The 24913-nt window shown below is 48.2% G+C and overlaps 1 protein-coding gene across 1 annotated transcript in view; it reads right to left on the reverse strand.

Annotated features, from left to right (window-relative positions):
* Positions 1 to 3068: 3068 nt before the first annotated feature.
* LOC134346420 (zinc-binding protein A33-like) overlaps positions 3069 to 24913 on the reverse strand; it is a 34639-nt gene continuing 12794 nt past the window's right edge. The window contains exons 4-6 of the mRNA XM_063047790.1: positions 16080 to 16102; positions 15883 to 15992; positions 3069 to 3957 (exon numbers count right to left, since the gene is read on the reverse strand). Coding sequence (XP_062903860.1) covers positions 3413 to 3957; positions 15883 to 15992; positions 16080 to 16102 — 678 coding nt within the window. The 3' untranslated portion in view covers positions 3069 to 3412. The remainder of the gene's footprint in view (positions 3958 to 15882; positions 15993 to 16079; positions 16103 to 24913) is intronic.

Below are 24913 nucleotides of genomic sequence, written 5' to 3' on the forward strand. Positions count from 1 at the left end.
GCATTGGGTGGGGGGGCAATATAAGGTCAGGGTAGTGTGGAGGTTGCATTGGGTGGGGGGAATATAGGGTCAGGGTAGTGTGGGGGTTGCATTGGGTGGGGGGAATATAGGGTCAGGGTAGTGTGGGGGTTGCACTGGGTGGGGGGAATATAAGGTCAGGGTAGTGTGGGGGTTGCATTGGGTGGGGGGAATATAGGGTCAGGGTAGTGTGGGGGTTGCATTGGGTGGGGGGGCTATAAGGTCAGGGTAGTGTGGAGGTTGCATTGGGTGGGGGGAATATAGGGTCAGGGTAGTGTGGGGGTTGCATTGGGTGGGGGGAATATAGGGTCAGGGTAGTGTGGGGGTTGCATTGGGTGGGGGGGCAATATAAGGTCAGGGTAGTGTGGGGGTTGCATTGGGTGGGGGGGAATATAAGGTCAGGGTAGTGTGGGGGTTGCATTGGGTGGGGGGAATATAGGGTCAGGTAGTGTGGGGGTTGCATTGGGTGGGGGAATATAAGGTCAGGGTAGTGTGGGGGTTGCATTGGGTGGGGGGGAATATTAGGTCAACGATGTTTGGAATAACTGAACATGAAGGCTGGAGGGAGATCTGACAGGGGTTTATAATATTATCAGAGATATAGATGGAGTAGACAGGGAGTATCTGTTTCCAGGGTTGAAATGTCTAATACCAGAGGGATTACATTGAAGGTGAGAGGGGGCAACTTCAAAGGAGATGTGAGGGGCAAGTTTTTTTTTAAGAGAGTGGTGGGTACCCGGAGCACGCTGTCTGGGGTGTGACAGAGGGAGATACATTAGGGATTTTTAAGAGACATTTAGACAAGAACATGAATATGAGGAAAATGGAAGGATGTGGACATGATGTGGACATTTTGTGGACACTGTGATAAGACTGCTGAACGGATCCTGACCCGGATCTGGGCCGTACCCTCCAAATATCCGGACCTGCCTCGGTTTTTTTGCACTAACTTACTTTCCCTTTTCTATTTTCGATTTATGATGTATAATTTAATTTAAATTTTTAATATTTACTATCAATTTGTACTCCAGGGAGCACGAAGAGCAGAATCAAATATCGCTGTGATGATTGTATGCTCTAGTATCAATTGTCTGGCAACTATAAAGTATAAAGTATAGAAGGGATTAGTTTAGTTGTCCATGTGGTTACTAACTTAGGGGCTCAGCATAACATTGTGGGCTGAATGGCCTGTTTCAGGGCTGTACTGTTCCATGTTCTAACAAATAAATGGGAGTAATGGAATGTGTAAGAATAAATATGACACACAGGACACGCCGCGATCTGGCCACAGAGCGCTGGATCTGGGGGAGAGCTGCCTCGGGGATCTAACGGTGCTGACGGAAGCTGGACTGTAGAGCCTTTTCTCAGTCTGTGACACTAGAACTACACCCCCTACCTCCCCGCCACCACTCCCAGTCCCGTCTATGCACCATTCTCCCTTTATGTCCCAGGTCTTCCTCACATCTTTCCCTCTCTGTCCTTTTACTCTCGTTTTTCTTTTTCTCTTCCTTCTCAACCGATTCGCCCATCTTCTTTTTATTTGGTTTAGATGGGCGGTGGTGTGGAGATACATCTGTAGCAAATGAGCTGTAAGGCACTCCTTCCCTCCGCTAGTCCGCAGGTCACCCGTGGGCAAGGTGTAGCACTTGCTTAGCCCCCCCGATCAGGGTCACGTGAAGCTGAAGGATCGGACAGTGGATGGTCATATGAGCTGCCAGTGCAGACCACAAGTCCTGGTTATGTGACCACAGGCGCCAGGCAGACAATCCCTAAAGAGCATTGTTAATGGCTGGGGTCACCTATCTTGTAAAGACACTGCCCAGAAGGCGGCAATGGCAAACCACTTCTATATAAAGATTTGCCATGAAAGACCACAATCGCCTTTGTGAGGTACATAACAAAAGAACAGTGCGGAACAGGCACTTACGGCCCATCGAGCCACATCATCCATCATCCCACTCATTTAATCCCATCCTAATCACAGGACAACTTACAATGACCAACAGGCACATCTTCCGACTGTGGGAGAATACTGCAGCACCCGGAGGATGCTGAATGGAAGGATTTCTCACAGAGGATGCTGGAATTGTACTCCGAGCTCTGACAGCTCGAGCTGACTGCCATGCTAGTGTGGTGTCTTCTCACTGTGTTCAGCCTGTCCCTGCTTTTCATCCCAGGGTCCTCCATTTGTGCAATTGTACATTTGTTATAAGTCCAGAGGGAGCATTTCCACCCAACTTCTCCAAGTAACATTCCGACTAGTTCTCTGGCGGAAGCCGCAGATTTCCCACCAGTCTTGTCCTCCCAGTTTTCCCTCCTCTCCACGAAACCCCCTCTTGAAGACCTGGGTGAATTGTTTATTCCTTCTCGCAATCGAGTCCCCAGTCTTACGACAAGAGCGTGGAGTTCTGAATCTCACCCAGAACTTGTCACGGTGCATGAACTTTTACATGAAACACCAGGAAAAGTGGAGATTTGAATTTCACACAGGCTTAAGGAATCCAGGTCTTAGTTGAAGCTATTGCCAGACTTGGGGGGATTTTTAAGGTTGATTTTTAAGGTGGATAGGGTCTTTTAAGAGACTTTTGGATAGGTACATGGAGCTTAGAATAATAGACGGCTATGGGTAAGCCTAGTAATTTCTAAGTTAGGGACATGTTTGGCACATCTTTGTGGGCCGAAGGGCCTGTATTGTGCTGTAGGTTTTCTATGTTTGTATGTTTTGATTATTGTATTTATATTCTGATTTGTCACCAGATCAAAGTTTAAGCAACATCAGCAACTTATAGCACAAACAGGCTGTTCTTGTCTGCAATTTCAGTTTCTGCTGTGCTTGCAAGATGGGCTATTTGGCCCATCGCGCCTCTGTCATCCAAACAAGAGCCTCCCAACCCGCAGTCCTTCACATGGTCACCCTGAACCTGCTTCACTGCGGCAGGGTTCGTGCCCCCGTTCAGGACCTGCAGACCATCACCACCCACAACCACCCCCCCCCCCGGTTAAAGGGAACTGGTGGCCGGATTTACAGTGGTTACACAGGGCTGCACACTCCCACCCCTTAGAGCAGGGGGTTCCCAACCTCTGGTCCACAGACCCCTCAGTCAATGGTAGGGCTCCGTGGCACAGAAAGGGCTGGGAACCCCTGCCTCACAGATTCACCAGCAGGCATGACTGCAGGTGGAGACGGGAGCCAAGCAAAACAGCTCCGACTCCTCTCGTGTCAGGAGGGTGTGCGTGAGCTGGGAGGGAGAAGGGAGAGCTGGGGTGGGGGGACAAAAACAGTGGTGGAGCCTGGAGCGCAGAAACTGAATGATTTTAGGTTTGGGATTATCACACAGAAACACCAGCAGGTAAAACAGCGCCGAAGGCTTAAACAGTGATTGGTGAGTGGCTGTTAATGGTTTTTGAACTGAACGATAGTTAGAGGCTCGGAGTTTTTCCTGTCCTCGTTTGTCCCAGGACTGAAGTAAGGGTACACTTTGCCCGTGAAATTGTCAATGAATGTGAAGAGGGGATTCATGTTGCTCGCGTTATAGAAGGACAACTGTCCACCTTCATAGTCCAGATAGATCCCAACCTTCTTGGGTTTGGAGCTGACGGAAATGCGAGTGGGCGTAGCAGTGGAAAGCCAATATTCACTCCCATTCTTCAAGGTCAAGACCCAGTATCCGGTGTCCTGCGCTGACCTGGAGCCGCGCTTTCGAATGACGTCTTTGACCACACCCAGATCCCACGTCGTCTTGTTACCCACGTGCACCTCCCAGTAGTGGCGCCCCGACGAGAATCCCATGGCAGCCAGGACACTTGGCTCGCGGTCGGATGCTTCCAAGCCTTCCGACATTGAGCGGGCCTTGTCTACCAGCTTGACGCTGGTGCGGTCGTCGGACAGGATGAGCAACGGGTGGGCGGTGCTCGGGTCCAGGGTCAGAGAGGCTGGTGCTGGGGAAAGGATTAGATGCAGAAGATTGTCAGTCAATTGGACCTGGATAACGGTAACTGGTATCTGGGTGCTTGCTGACTGAAGACAGGCATAGAGTCATAAAACATTACAGCACAGAAACAGGCCATTCGGCCCATCGAAGCCATGCCAAACTGGTATTCTGCCCAGTCCCATCTACCCGCATTTGGACCATAGCTCTTCTTACCCTACCGGTCCGTGTACTTATCCCAGCTTATTTTAATCGAACACAAATCTACCAATTCCATTGAGGGAAAGAGCACATCTTTCCCTCCCCCCCTGTTTTCCGCAGGGATCGCTCCCTACGCGACTCCCTTGTCCATTCGTCCCCCCCATCCCTCCCCACCGATCTCCCTCCTGGCACTTATCCTTGTAAGTGGAACAAGTGCTACACATGCCCTTACACTTTCTCCCTCACCACCATTCAGGGCCCCAGACAGTCCTTCCAGGTGAGGCGACACTTCACCTGTGAGTCAGCTGGGGTGATATACTGCATCCGGTGCTCCCGATGTGGCCTTCTATATATTGGCGAGACCCGTCACAGACTGGGAGACTGTTTCGGTGAACACCTACGCTCTGTCCGCCAGAGAAAGCAGGATCTCCCAGTGGCCACACGCTTTAATTCCACGTCCCATTCCCATTCTGATATGTCTATCCATGGCCTCCTCTACTGTAAAGATGAAGCCACACTCAAGTTGGAGGAACAACACCTTATATTCCGTCTGGGTAGCCTCCAACCTGATGGCATGAACATTGACTTCTCTAACTTCTGATAATGCCCCACCTCCCCCCCCCCGTACCCCATCCATTATTTATTTATATACACACATTCTTTTTCTCTCTCTCCTTTTTCTCCCTCTGTCCCCTTGCCCATCCTCTGGGCTTCCCCCTCCCCCTTTTCTTTCTCCCTGGGCCTCCTGTCCCATGATCCTCTCATATCCCTTTTGCCAATCACCTGTCCAGCTCTTGGCTCCATCCCTCCCCCTCCTGTCTTCTCCTATCATTTTGGATCTCCCCCTCCCCCTCCCACTTTCAAATCTCTTACTAGCTCTTCCTTCAGTTAGTCCTGACGAAGGGTCTCGGTCTGAAACGTTGACTGCACCTCTTCCTAGAGATGCTGCCTGGCCTGCTGCGTTCACCAGCAACTTTGATGTGTGTTGCCTGAAATTCCATTGGCAGCTCGTTCTACACTCACACCACCCTCCGAGTGAAAAAGTTCCTCCTCAGGTTCCCCTTACATATTTCACCTTTCACTCTTAACCTGTGACCTCTAGTTCTAGTCTCACCCAAACTGAGTGGTAAAAAATTGCTCACATTTACCCTATCTATACCCTCTATCAAATCTCTTACGCTCTGTGGAATAAAGTCCTAACCTATTCAGCCTGTCCCTATCATTCAGGTCCTCAAGTCCCAGCAAAACCTCTGTAAATTTTCTCTACACTCTTTCAATCTTATTGATATGTTCGCTGACCAGAACTGAACACAATACTCCAAATTAAGCCTCACCAATGTCTCATACAACTTCAACATAACATCATACTCTTGTACTCTAAACTTCGATTTTGAAGGCCAATGTTTGAAAAGGTCTCTCCGACCCAATCTACCTGTGAAAACACTTTCAAGGAGTTCCTTCTATTCCACAGTCTGGGCAGTGAACCATGAAACAGTGGGAAGCGTGCATCAAGATCATTGCTATAACATTTCTGTACTGACCTTGAAAAGCTTGACATCATTGGGATCAGATTTAGTGACGATCAGATCGCCAACCCAGATCCAACTTTCTCTCTTCTCCTGTTTACACCTTGTCTGGACCCATCTTAGCCAGCACCACCCAACTCTGCCATTCAGAGTCTCCTGATATCCATGGTACCCCAACATCTCCTTCTCTTCTCTCTGCCACAGTTAATTCCCCAGAAAAAGCAAGAGAATTGGGTTGGTTGCAAAATTGGCCTTTCTTTAAAACAAACTGATTACGGAATCATTTTGTGATGGTCTCGTTAAAGATCAGCTTGCTTCACCCTTCGCCAGAGTTCCTTTACCTGGTAACTGTTCTGCTTGGACTTTGCAACAGACATACACCTTGTGTGACCTGTCAGGAAAGTTTCACCAATGGAGACAGGAAGGTTTAGAAAAAACTCTTGCATTTACATAATCCTTGTCCGGGATGTCCTGATGCACTTAACAAAAAAAAAATAATAAATGCAAGAGATGCTGCACGTTCTGGAAATCTAGAGCAACACAGGCAAAGTGCTGGAGGAACTCAGCAGGTCAGGCAGCGTCTACGGAGGGAGATAAAGAGACATTTCAGGCCGAGACCCTTCATCAGGACCTGCTCATCCCCCTCCATCGAAGCTTCCTGGCTTGCAGCATTGTGTGTGTGTTGTAACGGGGGTAAAAAAAAGTGGCTTTTATCTGTCCACAGGGTGCCCTGCAATTTCTCGTTAATCTCCGGGCTCAGTCACACAGGCAGTTATATCAATAGACAGAGGCCACAGCCTCAGAATAGAGTGACGTCCATTTAGAACAGAGATGAGGAGAAATGTCTTTAGCCAGAGGCTGTGAATCTGTGGAATTCCTTGTCACAGACGGCTGTAGAGGCCAAGTTTAAAGCGGAAGTCGATAGGCTCTCAATTAGTCAGGGTGTCAAAGGTTACAGGGAGAAGGCAAGAGAGCAGGGTTGAGAGGGATAATAAACCAGCCGTGATGGATTGGTGGACAGACTTGATGGTCAAAGGTCTGAGTTCTGCTCCCATGTTTGACGGTCTAACTGATGTTGAACCTTCACAAGTCACCAGTTTTGATCGCCACGCTGTTGACCTTGTGACAACAAGAAAACTGAAAGGGAGGTTCACATCAAGGAACAAAGAACTGTCACATGGAGAGGCTGGAGAGGATGCAGTGGTGTTCCTTAAAGAAAAGAAAATTAAGTGGATATTAATTAAGGCCTTCAGTATCATGAACTGTTTTGACAAAGTATGAGGCAGAATTTCTAATGGCATAATGGACCTGGACAAGTCGGGCAACATTTAAGGAAATTAGTAAACAGTCGATGATTAGGGCCAAGACACTTCACCAGGGCTGGAAAGGAAGGGGGGGGGAGGGCAGACGAGCACAAGCTAGAAGGTGATAGGTGAGATCAGGTGAGGGGGAAGAGGTGATGAAGTAAGATGCTGGGAGGTGACAGGCGGAAAAGGTAAATGTCTGAAGAAGACGGAATCTGATAGGGGAGCAGAGTGGACCAATAGGCGGAGAGGAGGGAGGAGGGAAATCAAAGGAAGGTGCCAGGTGGGTCATGAGGGATGGGACAGAGAAGACAAGGGGTGAGAGGGTCACCAGAATGGTGCAAAGGAGGTGGGAGGGTGCTGGCAGAGGGAAGTAGTCACCTGAGGTTAGAACATTTGATCTTCACACCATCTAGTTGGAGACTACCCAGATTATTTTGCCAGATGGGATGGGACACCTGCCTTTCCTGTCCTGATGAAGGGTCTCAGCCTAAAACGTTGACTGTTTTTTTCTCCTCCATAGATGCTACCTGACCTGCTGAGTTCCTCCAGCATTTTGTGTGTGTGTGTGTGTGTGTGGCTCAGGACTACCAGTGTGAGCAGAATCACTGTGTATGAGGCATCTCACCAGTGGCCATTGCCCTTATGGGGCAGCCGATCCAACATCACAATGCTCCAGTGACGGAGGCAGGCTAGCACCTTCGTTTTCAGAGTTTGCTCCATTGGTGCACAGAGGGGACTTTGAGAGCTACGGGGAGCAGATCGAATAACTCGCCGCTGGGAGAGTGGGGTGAACTGGATTAATGGGACTGTGCCATCAGAATGCCAACACAGCATGGACCGAATGGCCTTGCAGTATCGTTGTAAAACTTTAGAAACACTTCTACATGAAGTATATATTATGAGTGCACCAGCCAGATGACTCCAACACGCTAATTTCGGTGCCGTCACCTTCGTGTTTATGACAACTGACAATGTATTTAGCCGGTTGACCCTCAGGTCTGGGCACAATAGGTGCTCGCGGTTCTACTTGTGCCCTGCACTGCTCCAGTGACAGGGTAATCTTGCACGGTGGTTCTTTCATTTCCTGTATAAAATTAAGCATACAAGTTTGAAAATGTGACGTGAGGAGAAGGCAGGAGATTGGGGTTCGAGAGGGGACAATAAATCAGCCACGTTGGCAGAGCAGACTCAATGGGCCAATTCTACTCCTAACTCTCATGGTCTTACAGGACCTGGCTGGCGTTTCTGTTGTCCTGGCAACGCTATGCCGGCCTGAACCCCTGTGGTTACTCTGCTGGAGGTAAGCCCAGTCCGTTGTGGAAGGAAGTCCAGAAAGTGAACGCAGCAGTGAAGGAAGGTGTGTGACTGGGGAATATGCTGACTCCTGGAGATGGAAGAAGTAACACTGTCAAAGCAATTGGAAATATTTGTGGATATTTAATCCTTCCTACTTATTTATTTTAGAAATACAGTGAGGAACAGGTCCTTCTGGTCAACGAGCCGTGCTGTACCGATTTAAACCTAGCTCAACCGCAGGACAACTTACAATAACTGAATAACTAAAAAGCTGGTATGTATCTGGACAGTGTGGGAAAACCAGAATAACAGGAGGAAACGCACACAGTTCACCGGGAGAATGTACAAACTCCTTAGAGATGGTGCCAGATTTGAACTCTAATCTTCATTACACCCTGAGCTGTAATAGTGTCGCTACTCACTATGTTACCATTACTCCAAAACCCGGAACAACCTGAACTGTAATAGTGTCACACTAATTGCTACGTTATCAGTACTTCAAACCCTGGAACACACTAAACTGGAATAGTGTCACTAATCGCAATGTTACCATTACTCCAAACCCCAGAACACCCTGAGGTACCATGATACTGACGTGCAATTGTATTGGCCTTCATCAGTCGTGGAATTGAATTTAGGAGCTGAGAGGTAATGTTGCAGCTATATAGGACCCTGGTCAGACCCCACTTGGAGTACTGTGCTCAGTTCTGGTCGCCTCACTACAGGAAGGATGTGGAAACCATAGAAAGGGTGCAGAGGAGATTTACAAGGATGTTGCCTGGATTGGGGAGCATGCCTTATGAAAACAGGTTGAGTGAACTCGGCCCTTTCTCCTTGGAGCGACAGAGGATGAGAGGTGACCTGATAGAGGTGTATAAGATGATGAGAGGCATTGATCCTGTGGATAGTCAGAGGCTTTTTCCCAGGGCTGAAATGGCTGCCACAAGAGGACACAGGTTTAAGATGCTGGGGTGTAGGTACAGAGGAGATGTCAGGGGTAAGTTTTTTCACTCAGAGAGTGGTGAGTGCGTGGAATGGGCTGCCAGCAAAGGTGGTGGAGGCGGATACAATAGGGTCTTTTAAGAGATTTTTGGATAGGTACATGGAGCTTAGAAAAATAGAGGGCTATAGGTAACCCTAGTAATTTCTAACGTAGGGACATGTTCGGCACAACTTTGTGGGCCGAAGGGCCTGTATTGTACTGTAGGTTTTCTATGTTTCTGTGTTTCTACTCCAAACCCCAGTACACCCTGAGATGCAATAACAGGGTGCAATAATAACAGGGTTGTTCTGATGGGAGATTTTAACTTCCCAAATATTCATCATCTCCCTCGAGCAAGGGGTTTAGGTGGGGTGGAGTTTGTTAGGTGTGTTCAGGAAGGTTTCCTGACACAATATGTAGATAAGCCTACTAGAGGAGATGCTGTGCTTGATCTGGTATTGGGAAATGAACCTGGTCAGGTGTCAGATCTCTCAGTGGGAGAGCATTTTGGAGATAGCGATCATAATTCTATCTCCTTTACAATGGCATTGGAGAGGGATAGGAACGGACAAGTTAGGAAAACATTTAATTGGAGTAAGGGGAAATATGAGGCTATCAGGCATGAACTTCGAAGCATAGTTGGGAGCAGATGTTCTCAGGAAAATGTATGGCAGAAATGTGGCAAATGTTCGGGGGATATTTGTGTGGCATTCCAATGAGACAGGGAAATGACGGTAGGGTTCAGGAATCATGATGTAAAAAGGCTGTTGTAAATCTAGTCAAGAAGAAAAGAAAAGCTTATGAAAGATTCAAAAAACTAGGTAATGATAAAGATCTAGAAAATTATAAGGCTAGTAGAAAGGAGCTTAAGAATGAAATTAGGAGAGCCAGAAGGGGCCATTAGAAGGCCTTGGCAGACAGGATTAAGGAAAACCCCAAGGAATTCTACAAGTACGTGAAGAGCAAAAGGATAAGATGTGAGAGAATAGGACAAATCAAGCATGACAGTGGAACTGGAGGAAATAGCAGAGATACTTAATGAATACTTTGCTTCAGTATTCACTACGGAAAAGGATCTTGGGGATTGTAGGGATGACTGATAGCGGACTGAAAAGCTTGAGCATATAGACATTAAGAAAGAGGATGTGCTGGAGCTTTTGAAAAACATCAAGTTGGATAAGTCACCAGGACCGGACAAGATATACCCAGGCTACTGTGGGAGGCACGGTAGGAGATTGCTGAGCCTCTGGCAATGATCTTTGCATCAACAATGAGGATGGGAGAGGTTCCGGAGGATTGGAAAGTTGCAGATGTTGTTCCCTTATTCAAGAAAGGGGGTAGAGATAGCCCAGGAAATTATAGACCAGTGAGTCTTACTTCACTGGTTGGTAAGTTGATAGGGAAGATCCTGAGAGGCAGGATTTATGAACATTTGGAGAGGCATAATAGGATTAGGAATAGTCAGCATAGCTTTGTCAAAAGCAGGTTGTGCTTTACAAGCCTGATTGAATTTTTTGAGGATGTGACTAAACACATTGATGAAGGAAGAGCAGTAGATGTAGCGCATATCGATTTCAGCAAAGCATTTGATAAGGTACCCCATGCAAGGCTTATTGAGAAAGTAAGGAGGCATGGGATCCAAGGGGACCTTGCTTTGTGGATCCAGAACTGGCTTGCCCACAGAAGGCCCACAGAAGTGGTTGTAGACGGGTCATATTCTGCATGGAGGTCAGTGACCAGTGGTGTGCCTCAGGGATCAGTTCTGGGACCCCTTCTCTTTGTGACTTTTATAAATGACCTGGATGAGGAAGTGGAGAGATGGGTTATAAATTTGCTGATGATGGGTGTTGTGGATAGTGTGGAGGGCTGTCAGAGGTTACAGCAGGACATCGATAGGATGCAAAAACTGGGCTGAGAAGTGGCAGATGGAGTTCAACCCAGATAAGTGTGAAGTGGCTCATTTTAGTAGGTCAAATATGATGGCAGAATCTAGTATTAATGGTAAGACTCTTGGCAGTGTGGAAGATCAGAGGGATCTTGGGGCCTGAGTCTATAGGATGCTCAAAGCAGCTGCACAGGTTGACTCTGTGGTTAAGAAGGCATATGGTGTATTGGCCTTCATCAACCGTGGGATTGAGTTCAAGAGCCAAGAGGTAATATTGCAGCTATATAGGACCCTGGTCAGACCCCACTTGGAGTACTGTGCTCAATTCTGGTCGCCTCACTACAGGAAGGACGTGGAAACCATAGAAAGGGTGCAGAGGAGATTTACAAGGATGTTGCCTGGATTGGGGAGCATGCCTTATGAGAATAGGTTGAGTGAACTCGGCCTTTTCTCCTTGGAGTGACGGAGGATGAGAGGTGACCTGATAGAGGTGTATAAGATGATGAGAGGCATTGATCATGTGGATAGTCAGAGGCTTTTCCCCAGGGCTGAAATGGCTAGCACGAGAGGGCACAGTTTTAAGGTGCTTGCAAGTAGGTACAGAGGAGATGTCAGGGGTAAGTTTTTTATGCAGAGAGTGGTGAGTGTGTGGAATGGGCTGCCGGCGATGGTGGTGGAGGCGGAGGTGGATACGATAGGGTCTTTTAAGAGACTCCTGGATGGATACATGGAGCTTAGAAAAATAGAGGGCTATGGGTAACCCTAGGTAATTTCTACAGTAAGTACATGTTCGGCACAGCATTGTGGGCCAAAGGGCCTGTATTGTGCTGTAGGTTTTCTATGTTTCCATAATATTGTCGGGCTGATCACTACCTTCACAATATTCAAACTCCGCAACACCCTGAGCTGTAACAGTGTCACCATATTACCATTACTCCAAACCCCAGAACACCCTGAGCTGTAATAATGTTGTGGTTGTCGGTACGCTAACGTTACCTCAAACCCTGCAACACCCTGAGCTGTAATTGTGTGGTGATAATTGCTACATTACCGTTACTGCAACCCCGGTACACTCTAAGCTGTAATAATGCCACACTAAATGTTACATTACTGTTACTCTCGGCATAGCTCAAACACCATCTGTAAATTTGCTGATGACACAACCATTGTTGGTAGAATCTCAGGTGGTGACGAGAGGGCGTACAGGAGTGAGATATGCCAACTAGTGGAATGGTGCCACAGCAACAACCTGGCACTCAACATCAGAAAGATGAGAGAGCTGATTGTGGACTTCAGGAAGGGTAAGACGAAGGAACACATACCAATCCTCATAGAGGGATCAGAAGTGGAGAGAGTGGGCAGTTTCAAGTTCCTAGGTGTCAAGATATCTGAGAAACTAACCTGGTCCCAACATATTGATGTAGTTATGAAGGCAAGACAGCAGCTGGACTTTATTAGGAGTTTGAAGAGATTTGGGATGTCAACAAATATACTCAAAAAGTTCTATAGATGTACTGTGGAGAGCATTCTGACAGGCTGCATCACTGTCTGGTATGGAGGGGCTACTGCACAGGACTGAAAGAAGCTGCAGAGGGTTCTAAATCTACTCAGCTCCATCTTGGGCACTAGCCTACAAAGCATCCAGAACATCTTTAGGGAGCAGTAACTCAGAAAGGCAGCGCCCATTATTAAAGACCTCCAGCACCCAGGGCATGCCCTTTTCTCACTGTTACCATCAGGTAGGAGATACAGAAGCCTGAAGGCACACACTCAGTGATTCAGGAACAGCTTCTTCCCCTCCGCCATCCGATTCCTAAATGGACATTGAATCTTTGGACACTACCTCACTTTTTTAAAATTTACACAGTATTTCCGTTTTTGCATGTTATTTTTCAACTATTCAATATACGTAATTGATTTACTTGTTTATTTTTCTTGCTAGATTATGTATTGCATTGAACTGCTGCTGCTATGTTAACAAATTTCACGTCACATACTGGTGATGATAAACCTGATTCTCATTCTGATCCAAACATGAAAATGCCCTGAGCTGTAATAGCGTTGTGCTAATCACTACCTTAACGTTACTCCCACCTCGGAAAACACTGAGGTAGGAATAGTCTCGTGCTATTTGCTACATTAATGTTACTCCAACCCTGGAAAATCCTGAGGTGTAATTGTGACATGCTAATCACTACATTAACGTTCCTCCAAACCCCCTGAACTGTAATAGTGTCACACTAATCAGTACGTTACCATCATTACAAACCCCGGAACACACTGAGCTGGAATACTTTCGTGATAATCACTACGTTACCATTACTCCAACCTGGAACACCCTGAGGTGTAATAGTGTCCCGTGAATCATTACATTACTGTAATTCCAAATACTGGAACGCACTGAATGGTAATATTGTCACAGTAATCGCAACATTACCATTACTCCAAACACCAGAACACCTTTGAACACCCACAGCTGTAACAGTGCCATGCAACTTACAACGTTATCATTACTCCAAACCACACAACACCCTGAGCTGTAATAGTTTTGCACTAATTGCTACGTTACCATTACTCCAAACCCTGGAACACATCAAGCTGTAATATTGCTGCGGTAATCACTGCATTATCGTTATTCCAAACCCTAGACCACCCTGAACTGTAATACAGTCACGATAATCCCGGCGTTACCATTACTCCAAAACCCAGGAAATCCTGCGTTGTAATAGTGCTGCAATAATCAATATGTCACTGTTGCTCCAAACCCTGGAACACCCTGTGCTGTAAGTGTCGTGCGAATCACTACATTATCGATTCTCTAAACCCCAGAACACCTTGAGCAGTAATAGTATCATACTATTAGTAACATTGCTGTTACGCCAAACCCTGAAACACACTAAGCTGTAATACTGTTGTGCTAATCAATACGTCACTGTTACTCCAAACAACAGACACCCTTAAGTGTAATAGAGTCATAGTAATTACTACATTACTGTTACTACAACACCCTGAGCTGTAATAGGGTCATGCTAATTGCTACATTAATGATACTGTAAACCCCTGGACACCTGGAGCTCTAATATTGTCACACAAATCACTACGTTAACACTACTCCAAACCCCAGGACACCCTGAGCTGGAATGGGTTCGCACTAGTCACTACCTTACTATTACTCCAAACAGCGGAACACCCTGAGGTGTAATACTGTCACGCTAATCACTACGTTACCATTACTCCAAATCCCACAACACGCTAAGCTGTAATGGTGTCATGCTAATCAGTATGTTAATCAGTATAGTGTCCTGCAAATCGTTTTGTTACCATTGCTCCAATCACCAGAACACACTGAACTGCAATATCGTTGCAGTAATTGCAACATTATCGTTACTCCAAACACCGGACCACCGTGAGCTGTAATAGTGCCATACTAATTGATATGTTACCCTTACTCCAAACACCCTGGGTTGTAATAGAATCCTCTGATTTGCTGCATTACAATCAGTCCAAACCCAAAACAAAGTGAGCTGTAATATTGTTGCGCTAGCCGCTACATTGCCATTACTCCCAAACCTGGAACACCCTGAGCTGTAATAGTGTCGTGATAACGCCATGCTACTGTCACTCCGTACACCAAAACACACTAATACTATAGCACTAAGCGGTACGCCACCATTACTCCAAACTCTGCAACACCTTGACTGTAATACTGTCACTGTAATCATTACGTTACTCCAAAGCACAGAACACCCTGAGCTGTAATAACATCAGACTATTCACTACATTACCAGTACTCCAAATCTACAACACCCTGACTGTAATAGTATCACACGAACTGCTTTGTTGCCACATTCCAAACCCTAGAACGCTCGCAGCTGTCATGCTGCCATGTTAATCGCTATGTTACCGCATTCCAAACCCCGAAACAGCCGGGGCTGTTCTAGTGTAACACTAATCGCTATGTCAACATTACTACAAATCCTGGAACACCGAGAGCTGTAATAGTCTCGCATGAGTCAGTACATTACCATTACTTCAAGCACCGGAAACCCTGAACTGTAATAGTGTCATGTCAATCACTACTTTAACATTACTCCAAACCCCAGAACGTCCTGAACTGTAATAATTTCACACTATTCGCTGCATTACTGTTACTCCAAACCCCACAAAACCCTGAGCTCTAATGGTGTTGCACTAATCGATACATAGAACATAGAAATTTACAGTACATTACATGCCTTCAGCCCACAATGTTGTGCCGATCATGTAAACTACTACATTACTGTTACTTTAAATACTGGTACACCCTGAGCTGTAATAGCGTCACTGTAATCATTACGTTACTCCAAAGCCCGCAACACCCTGAGCTGTAATAGTGTCACTGTAATTATTACATTACTCCAAAGTCCGCAACACCCTGAGCTGTAATAGTGTCACTGTAATCATTACATTACTCCAAAGCCCAAAACACCCTGAGCTGTAATAGTGTTGTGCTACATTACCATTTCTCCAAACCCCAGAAAACTATGAGTTGTCATAGTGTTGGCCTAATCACATTACTGCTAATCCTAACCCCGAAACACCCTGCGCTGTAATAGTATCAGGCTAATCACTACACCACCATTACCATGATGCCCACAATAAATTAACCCTCTGGCTGGACTTGGGTTCCGGTGTTGACATGTCAGCACTGTCCCGTGTTGGAGTTTATTGGACCTGGAGCAAGGAGACATCGCCTTACCTGGGTTGATAACCTCCATTATGTCCCGCCACACTCTGTACTGGATCGGCCCTTTGAATGACCCCAGGGGGAGTTTGCCCTCGGCCACTGTCGTCTGATAACTGTTGTCACTGAAGGTGGAAACGCGATGCATTAGAACGCGAGGGCTTGAGTGCACTAACAGATTCATGCAGAGTTCAGTGAGTGGAGGTGCCTACCTCTTGCCTTTGTCCGGATCTTCCTGAAAGTGAACAGACAACAGGTTGGATTTCTGAAGACAGATTCTTCTTTGCCGGTTGGGAAATGTCGGGCAGTCCGGGGACACGCGGCGTGCGATGAGCGCGATTGTCTGAAGCACCCTCCACCCCTAGCACGGGAGGGATCAAAAATCACAAGCTCCATTGTGGCCAATTGCCAAACCAGGAATCGGATTTATACCCAGGTTAAATATTCCAGACCCTCTCCAGCTCCTCATCAGGCTGAAAACCAGTGAGCGTATCAGAGGGGTGGTCTTGCCAAGGAGGGGCTGAGGGAGCATCCTGGGGGAGAGGAGCTGAGGGAGCCTTATGCTGAGGGAGGAGCTAAGGGAGCCTCACACTGAGGGAGGGTCACGCTGAGGGAGGGGTTGAGGGAGCCTTATGCTGAGGGAGCCCCATGCTGATGGAGGGGCTGAGAGGAAGTGTCATGTTGATGAGGGCTGGAGAGGGAGTGTCATAATGAGGGAGGGCCAGAGAGGGAGTGTCATGTTGAGGAGTGTCATGTTGATGGAGTGTCATGTTGAGGAGGGTCAGAGAGGGAGTTTCATGTTGAGGAGGGCAAGAGAGGGAATGGCATGTTGAGGGAGGAACGGAGAGGGAGTTTCATGTTGAGGAGGGCTAGAGAGGGAGTGTCATGTTGAGGGAGGGGCGTAGAGGGAGTGTCCTGTTGAGGAGTGTCATGTTGAGGGAGGGACGGAGAGGGAATGTCATGTTGAGGAGGGACAGAGAGGGAGTGTCATGTTGAGGGAGGAACGGAGAGGGAGTGTCATGTTGAGGAGGGTCGGAGAGGGAGTGTCATGTTGAGGGAGGGACGGAGAGGGAGTGTCATGTTGAGGGAGGGATGGAGAGGGAGTGTCATGTTGAGGGAGGGACGGAGAGGGAATGTCATGTTGAGGAGGGACGGAGAGGGAGTGTCATGTTGAGGAGGGACGGAGAGGGAGTGTCATGTTGAGGGAGGGCCGGAGAGGGAGTGTCATGTTGAGGGAGGGATGGAGAGGGAGTGTCATGTTGAGGAGGGTCAGAGAGGGAGTGTCATGTTGAGGGAGGGTCGGAGAGGGAGTGTCATGTTGAGGGAGGGACGGAGAGGGAGTGTCATGTTGAGGGAGGGTCGGAGAGGGAGTGTCATGTTGAGGGAGGGACGGAGAGGGAGTGTCATGTTGAGGGAGGGTCAGAGAGGGAGTGTCATGTTGAGGGAGGGTCGAAGAGGGAGTGTCATGTTGAGGAGGGTCGGAGAGGGAGTGTCATGTTGAGGAGGGTCGGAGAGGGAGTGTCATGTTGAGGAGTGTCATGTTGAGGGAGTGTCATGTTGAGGGAGGAACGGAGAGGGAGTGTCATGTTGAGGGAGGGACGGAGAGGGAGTGTCATGTTGAGGAGTGTTGGAGAGGGAGAGTCATGTTGAGGAGTGTCATGTTGAGGGAGTGTCATGTTGAGGGAGCGACAGAGAGGGAGTGTCATGTTGAGGGAGGGACAGAGAGGGAGGTCATGTTGAGGAGGGACAGAGAGGGAGTGTCATGTTGAGGAGGGACAGAGAGGGAGTGTCATGTTGAGGGAGGGACAGAGAGGGAGGTCATGTTGAGGAGTGTTGGAGAGGGAGAGTCATGTTGAGGGAGTGTCATGTTGAGGGAGGGACAGAGAGGGAGGTCATGTTGAGGAGTGTTGGAGAGGGAGAGTCATGTTGAGGGAGGGACAGAGAGGGAGTGTCATGTTGAGGAAGGACGGAGAGGGAGTGTCATGTTGAGGGAGGGACGGAGAGGGAGGTCATGTTGAGGAGGGACAGAGAGGGAGTGTCATGTTGAGGAGGGACAGAGAGGGAGTGTCATGTTGAGGGAGGGACAGAGAGGGAGGTCATGTTGAGGAGTGTTGGAGAGGGAGAGTCATGTTGAGGGAGTGTCATGTTGAGGGAGGGACAGAGAGGGAGGTCATGTTGAGGAGTGTTGGAGAGGGAGAGTCATGTTGAGGGAGTGTCATGTTGAGGGAGGGACAGAGAGGGAGGTCATGTTGAGGAGTGTTGGAGAGGGAGAGTCATGTTGAGGGAGTGTCATGTTGAGGGAGGGACAGAGAGGGAGGTCATGTTGAGGAGTGTTGGAGAGGGAGTGTCATGTTGAGGGAGGGACAGAGAGGGAGTGTCATGTTGAGGAAGGACGGAGAGGGAGTGTCATGTTGAGGAAGGACGGAGAGGGAGTGTCATGTTGAGGGAGGGACGGAGAGGGAGTGTCATGTTGAGGAAGGACGGAGAGGGAGTGTCATGTTGAGGGAGGGACGGAGAGGGAATGTCATGTTGAGGGAGGGACAGAGAGGGAGGTCATATTGAGGGAGGGACGGAGAGGCGATGTCATGTTGAGGGAGGGACGGAGAGGGAGTGTCATGTTGAGGGAGGGACGGAGAGGGAGTGTCATGTTGAGGGAGGGCCAGAGAGGGAGTGTCGTGTTGAGGGAGGGATGGAGAGGGAGTGTCATGTTGAGGAGTGTTGGAGAGGGAGAGTCATGTTGAGGGAGTGTCATGTTGAGGGAGGGACAGAGAGGGAATGTCATGTTGAGGAAGGACGGAGAGGGAGGTCATATTGAGGGAGGGACGGAGAGGCGATGTCATGTTGAGGGAGGGACGGAGAGGGAGTGTCATGTTGAGGGAGGGACGGAGAGGGAATGTCATGTTGAGGGAGGGACAGAGAGGGAGGTCATATTGAGGGAGGGACGGAGAGGCGATGTCATGTTGAGGGAGGGACGGAGAGGGAGTGTCATGTTGAGGGAGGGCCAGAGAGGGAGTGTCGTGTTGAGGAGGGACAGAGAGGGAGTGTCGTGTTGAGGGAGGGCCAGAGAGGGAGTGCTGTGTTGAGGAGGGACAGAGAGGGAGTGTCATATTGAGGGAGGGATGGAGAGGGAGTGCTGTGTTGAGGAGGGACAGAGAGGTAGTGTCATGTTGAGGGAGGGTCAGAGAGGGAGTGTCATGTTGAGGAGGGTCATGTTGAGGGAGTGTCATGTTGAGGGAGGAACGGAGAGGGAGTGTCATGTTGAGGGAGGGACGGAGAGGGAATGTCATGTTGAGGAGGGTCATGTTGTGGAGTGTCATGTTGAGGAGGGCTGGAGAGGGAGTGACACACTGGGCAAGGGACAGAGCCAAGTGAGGACAAAGGGAACCTAGGTTAGATGGGAGGAGGGAGGGGGCAGGTTCGAGGATACAATTTCAGAGGGTTGGTTTTCAATGAGGGCAGGATATGTCTGAAAATGCACAGCATTGCGGGCAGTCACATTGCAACATGAAACCAAAACCACCCTTTTCTCAGACAGACAAGCAATTCGGGCACTGTTCTCTCTGAGCTGTGCGGGGGCCTGGCCATGCAGTAAATGCTCCGTTCATTGCTGCACAGCTGGAATTTTCTTTTATATAATGTTAGTTTAACGTGCCGCAGAGTTTTCAGGCTGTGTAAAATTTTCCCGTTCAGAGCAAAGGCTGGTCTGCGCAGCTGTAAAAAAATTAGCGGGAATGTTGTTCAGGAGCCTGATGGCAGAGGGGTAATAACTGTTCCTGAACCTGGTGGTGTGGGTCCTGGGGCTCCTGTACCTCCTGCCTGATGGTGGCAACAGTGAGACAAGAGCCTGGCCTGGGTGGTGGATCCTGCTGGTTGAGGGCTAGTGTGGGGTAGATTCTGTGGACATGAACGGGACACCTGGATGATATGTTGTCTCCTAGGTGCCAGGGTCGGGGATGTCTCAGATCACGTCCACAACATTTTGAAGAGGGAGGGGGAGCAGCCGGATGTCCAGGTACATATTGGTACCAATGACATAGGAATGAAAAGCAATGAGGTCCTGAAAAGAGAATTTACAGAGCTAGGTAGAAAGCTGAGAATCAGGACCTCCTGGGTAGTAATTTCTGATTGCTGCCTGTGCCCCACACCAGTGAGGGTAGAAACAGGATGATTTGACGGATAGATGTGTGGCTGAGAAGTTGGGGCAGGGGGCAGGGCTTCACGTTCTTGGATCATTGGGATCTCTTCTGGGGGAGGTATGACATGATCAATGGTGATGGGTTGCACCTGAACCCGAGGGGGACCAATATTCTCGCGGGCAGGTTTGTTGGAGCTGTTGGGGAGGGTTTAAACTAATTTGGCAGGGGGGTGGGAACTGGAGTGAACGGACTCAGGACAGGACGGATGGTAAAAATGTAAAGACAGCATGCAGTCAGGCTGTCAGGAAGGGCAGGCAGGTGATGAGACTCAGTTGCAGCCAACAGGCTGAGTATCAAAACATTAGGGATGCAGAATCAGAAAGGACAGCAAATACGGTCCTCAAGGTGTTGTATCTTGTTGCACGATTACAGTTTGCCAGGTATGATGTTGTGGCCATCACTGAATTGTGGTTGAAGGATGGTTGTAGTTGGGAGCTGAATGTCCAAGGTTACACATTATATCGGAGTGATAGGAAGGTAGGCAGAGGGGGTGGTGTGGCTCCACTGGTAAAGAATGGCATCAAATCAGTAGAAGGAATTGACACAGGATCGGACGATGTTGAATATTTGTGGGTTGAGTTTAGAAACTGCAAGGGTAAAAGGACGTTGATGGAAGTTATAAACAGGCTTCCCAACAGAGCTGGGAGGTGGACCACAGATTACAACAGGAAATAGAAAAGGCGTGTCAAAAGGGCAATGTTATGGTAGTCATGGGAGACTTTAACATGCAGGTTGATTGGGAAAAACAGGTTGGTAATGGATCTCAAGAGAGTGAGTTTGTTGAATGCCTAAGAGATGGCTAATCTGTGGAATTCTCTGCCCAGGGAAGCAGTTGAGACTTCTTCACTAAATATATTTAAGATACAGTTAGATAGATTTTTACATAGTAAGGGAATCAAAGGTTATGGGGAAAAGGCTGGTAGATGGAGCTGAGCTTACAGACAGATCAGCCATGATCTTATTGCATGGCAGGGCAGGCTTGATGGGCCGGATGGCCGACTCCTGCTCTTATTTCTTATGTTCTTATGTTTTAGAGTACTTTGTTGTTGAACCTGCTAGGGGATCAGCCATACTAGATCGGGTATTATGCAATGAACCGGTGGCGATTAGGGAGCTTAAGGTAAAAGAACCCTTAGGAACCGGTGATCACAATATGATTGTGTTCAACTTGAAATTTGGTCGGGAGAAAGTAAAGTCTGATGTTGCAGTATTTCAGTGGAGTAAGGGAAATTACAGTGCTATGACAGAGGAGTTGGCCAAAGTAAACTGGAAGGGGCTGCTGGTAGGGATGGGGTTAACCATTAGCATTCTCAGATCCACTGCATCAGTTCCAGCACATGCACGGAGATGGTGCTTGAATCGTATACTATGCTCCCAGTTTAGCTCCGTCCCTGGCACGACGTGTCTGGTAAACGGGTGAGCAGTGAATCGGGGCTCCAACTGATGTGGATAATGGAGTCGATGGCTTTGTGACAAAGTTTGCAGATGATAGGTGGAGGGGTAGGTACTGCTGAGGAAGCAATGCAATTGCAGCAGGACTTAGACAAATTGGAAGAATGGGGAAAAAGTGGCAGATGGAATACAGTTTTGGAAAATGTATGATAATACATTTTGGTAAAATGCAGACTATTATCTAAATGGGGAGAAAGTTCAAATATGTACAGAGGAACTTAGGAGTCCTTGTGCAAGACTCCCAGAAGGTTAATTCACAGGTTGTGTCTGTGGTAAAGAAGGCAAATGCAATGTTGGCATTTATTTCAGGGGGAATAGAATATAAAAACAAGGAGCCAATGCTGAGAACAAACAAGAAAATATCTGCAGATGCTGGAAATCCAAGCAACACACACAAAATGCTGGAGGAACTCAGCAGGCCAGGCAGCATCTGTGGAAAGGAGTGGAAAGTCAACTCCTCGGCCCGAAACACCGACAGTGCTCTCTTCAATAGACGCTGCCTGGCCTGCTGAGTTCCTCCAGCATTTTGTGAGATAATGCTGAGCCTTTATAAGACTCTAGTCAGGCTATACTTGGCGTATTGTGAACAGTTTTGTGCCCCACACCTCAGGAAGGATGTGTTGTCATCGGAGAGAGTCCAGAGGAGGTTCATGAGGATGATTCCGGGAATGAAGGGGTTAACACATGCGAAGCGTTTGGCAGCTTTGGGCCTGTACTCACTGGAATTTAGAAGATCGCAGGACTAGAAAGGGTGGATGTGGAGCGGATGTTTTCTCTGCTGGGGGTATCCAGAAATAAAGGGCACAACCTCAAAATTGAGGGGCGAACTTTTAGAACAGAAGTAGAGAGGAGTATTTTTAGTCAGAGAGTAGTGAATCTGTGGAATGCTCTGCCACAGACTGTGGTGGAGACCAAGTCCGTGAGTATATTTAAGGTGGAAGTTGATGGTTTCCTGATCGGTCAGGGCATCAAAGGATATGGCGAGAAGGGAGGTGTGTGGGGTTGAGTGGGATCCGGGATCAGCCATGATGGAATAGCAGAGCATACCTGATGGGCTGAATGGCCTAATTCTGTTCCTATGGCTTATAATCTTACAGCTTCCACACTGCAGGATATACCTGATAATCGGGTCAGCATGTTAGCATAGTGATTTGCATAACGCCATCACATCATCAGCGGCCACGGTTCAACTTCTGTCACCATCCGTACAGAGTTTGGCTCTTCCCTGGGGTTTGTCTCACGCCCCAACGACGTACGGGTTAGCGGTAGTGGCACGCTACATTGGCGACACACGTGAGCCGCCTCAGACTGTGCTGGTCGTGACACAAACGACGCATTTCACTCTGTGTTTCGACGTGCCTGTGACAGATAAAGGTCATCACTCATCAGGAGGTGGTGAGATTCTGTGGCTACGACCCGATGTCGTTACATCCTGAATGCCCCGGCCATCACCTCTGGTTTCCATCCCTCTACGTTTGCGGCATCACTCGCCCCAGAAGAGTTCCCCTCTCCAAGAGGCACTTTGTGACTTCATCATTTCCTGTCGAGTCGTCTTCTGTTCAGATTCTCGAATCACTTTACTTATGTACAATCCATCTGTAAGCTAATCGTATAGCCACACTCTAACAGTGAGGCATTTACAGGATTAGATTAGATTAGATTATGAGAACACTCAGTCCTCTTTTATTGTCATTTAGAAATGCATACATGCATTAAGAAATGATACAATGTTTCTCCGGAATGATATCACAGAAAACAAGACAGACCAAAGACTAACACTGACAACACATAATTATACCATATAGTTACAGCAGTGCAAAGCAATACCAGAATTTGATGAAGAACAAACCATGTGCACGGTAAAAATAGTCTCAAAGTCCCCAGGTCAATCGACTCCCGAGTCCCCAATAGCGGTGGCAAAAAGGAGAAACTCCCTGCCATAAACCTCCAGGCACCATCAACTTGCCGATGCCTTGGAGGCAGCCGATCACAGCCGACACTGAGTCCATCCATCTGAAAACTTCGAGCCTCCGACCAGCCTCTCCGATACAGCCTCCCGAGCGCCATCGTCTGCCGAGCACCTTCGACCTCGCCTCGGCCGTTGAAACAGGCAAAGCCGAGGATTCAGGGCCTTCTGCTCTGGAGATTCCGGTTACCACACAGTAGCAGCGGCAACAAAGTGGGCATTTCAGAAGTTTCTCCAGATGTTCCGCCGCACGCTCACGTCTGTCTCCATCAAATCAGAATTGTGCACGGTCCCCTACTTGACAGATTACAGACATCATTCACCGGAGAGGCCGCGCGCCCTGCCATCGCGCCGCCATCTTCTCCTGCTGTTCACCTTTATATTTCTGTTTATTGTGTTTTTATGCCTTGGGAAAGGTAAAGGCTAAGGGAGTAATCCCCTATAGAAACTCCGGAGAGCATGGAGGTAGATGAACGGCTTACTACTTTACCTTCAGGCAACTCCTGTAGCAGCGACGGCACCCACTATATTGTTTCCTCCTTCCCACTACAAGGCTCTGGATGAGGCAACATCCAGAAACCCAAGCACTGAAGGGTACTACCCGCTGGGAGAGTTCAATGCTGGAGCTCGAACTGACCATGAACCATGGCCTTCTTGCCTTGGCCATCGTGGCGTCGGAAGATGAACGAGAACGAGCAGAGGCTGCCCGAGCTGTGCTGCCATCGTGGACTGTGCCTCACCAACACGTATTTTCAGTGTAAGGGATCCTGGAGACATCCACAGTCTGCTTGACCTCATTATCACCTGAACAGTGTCCTTGGCACTCGCAGGTACCACAGAGCAGACTGTGACACAGACCACTCCTAGACCAAAGCTAGGACAGCCCTCATCCAAGAGGTGCTGCTCGTAGATTAGATTAGATTAGATTATGAGGACACTCAGTCCTCGTTTATTGTCATTTAGAAATGCATGCATTAAGAAATGATACAATGTTCCTCTGGAGTGATATCACAAAAAAAAAACAGGACAAACCAAAGACTAACACCATCAAGACCACATAATTATAACATATAGTTATAACTGCAGCTTTAACGCCACACACTGAACGCGAACTCCAACAACTGATTAACTGTTTCACTCATGCCTGCAAGGAGCTTGGGTTAACTTAACCATCAGTCTGAAGAAGGCAAACGTCATGGCCTAGAATCTCCCCCAAACATCACCTTTGATGGCTGCTCTCTTGATGCAGTCAACTCCTTCGCCTGTCTTGGGTCGACCATCACCAGCTCCCCATCCCTCGAAGCAGAGGTGGGCAACGGGATTGCCAGAACTGCAGCTGTCATGGCCGGACTGAACAAGAGAGTGTGGAGCAAGAAACGGCTGACGAGGACGGTAAAACCGCGTGCGTACCAGGCGCGTGCACTCAGTGCAC

The sequence above is a fragment of the Mobula hypostoma genome, chromosome 5 (genome assembly GCF_963921235.1).
Source record: "Mobula hypostoma chromosome 5, sMobHyp1.1, whole genome shotgun sequence".
NCBI lineage: Eukaryota > Metazoa > Chordata > Chondrichthyes > Myliobatiformes > Myliobatidae > Mobula > Mobula hypostoma.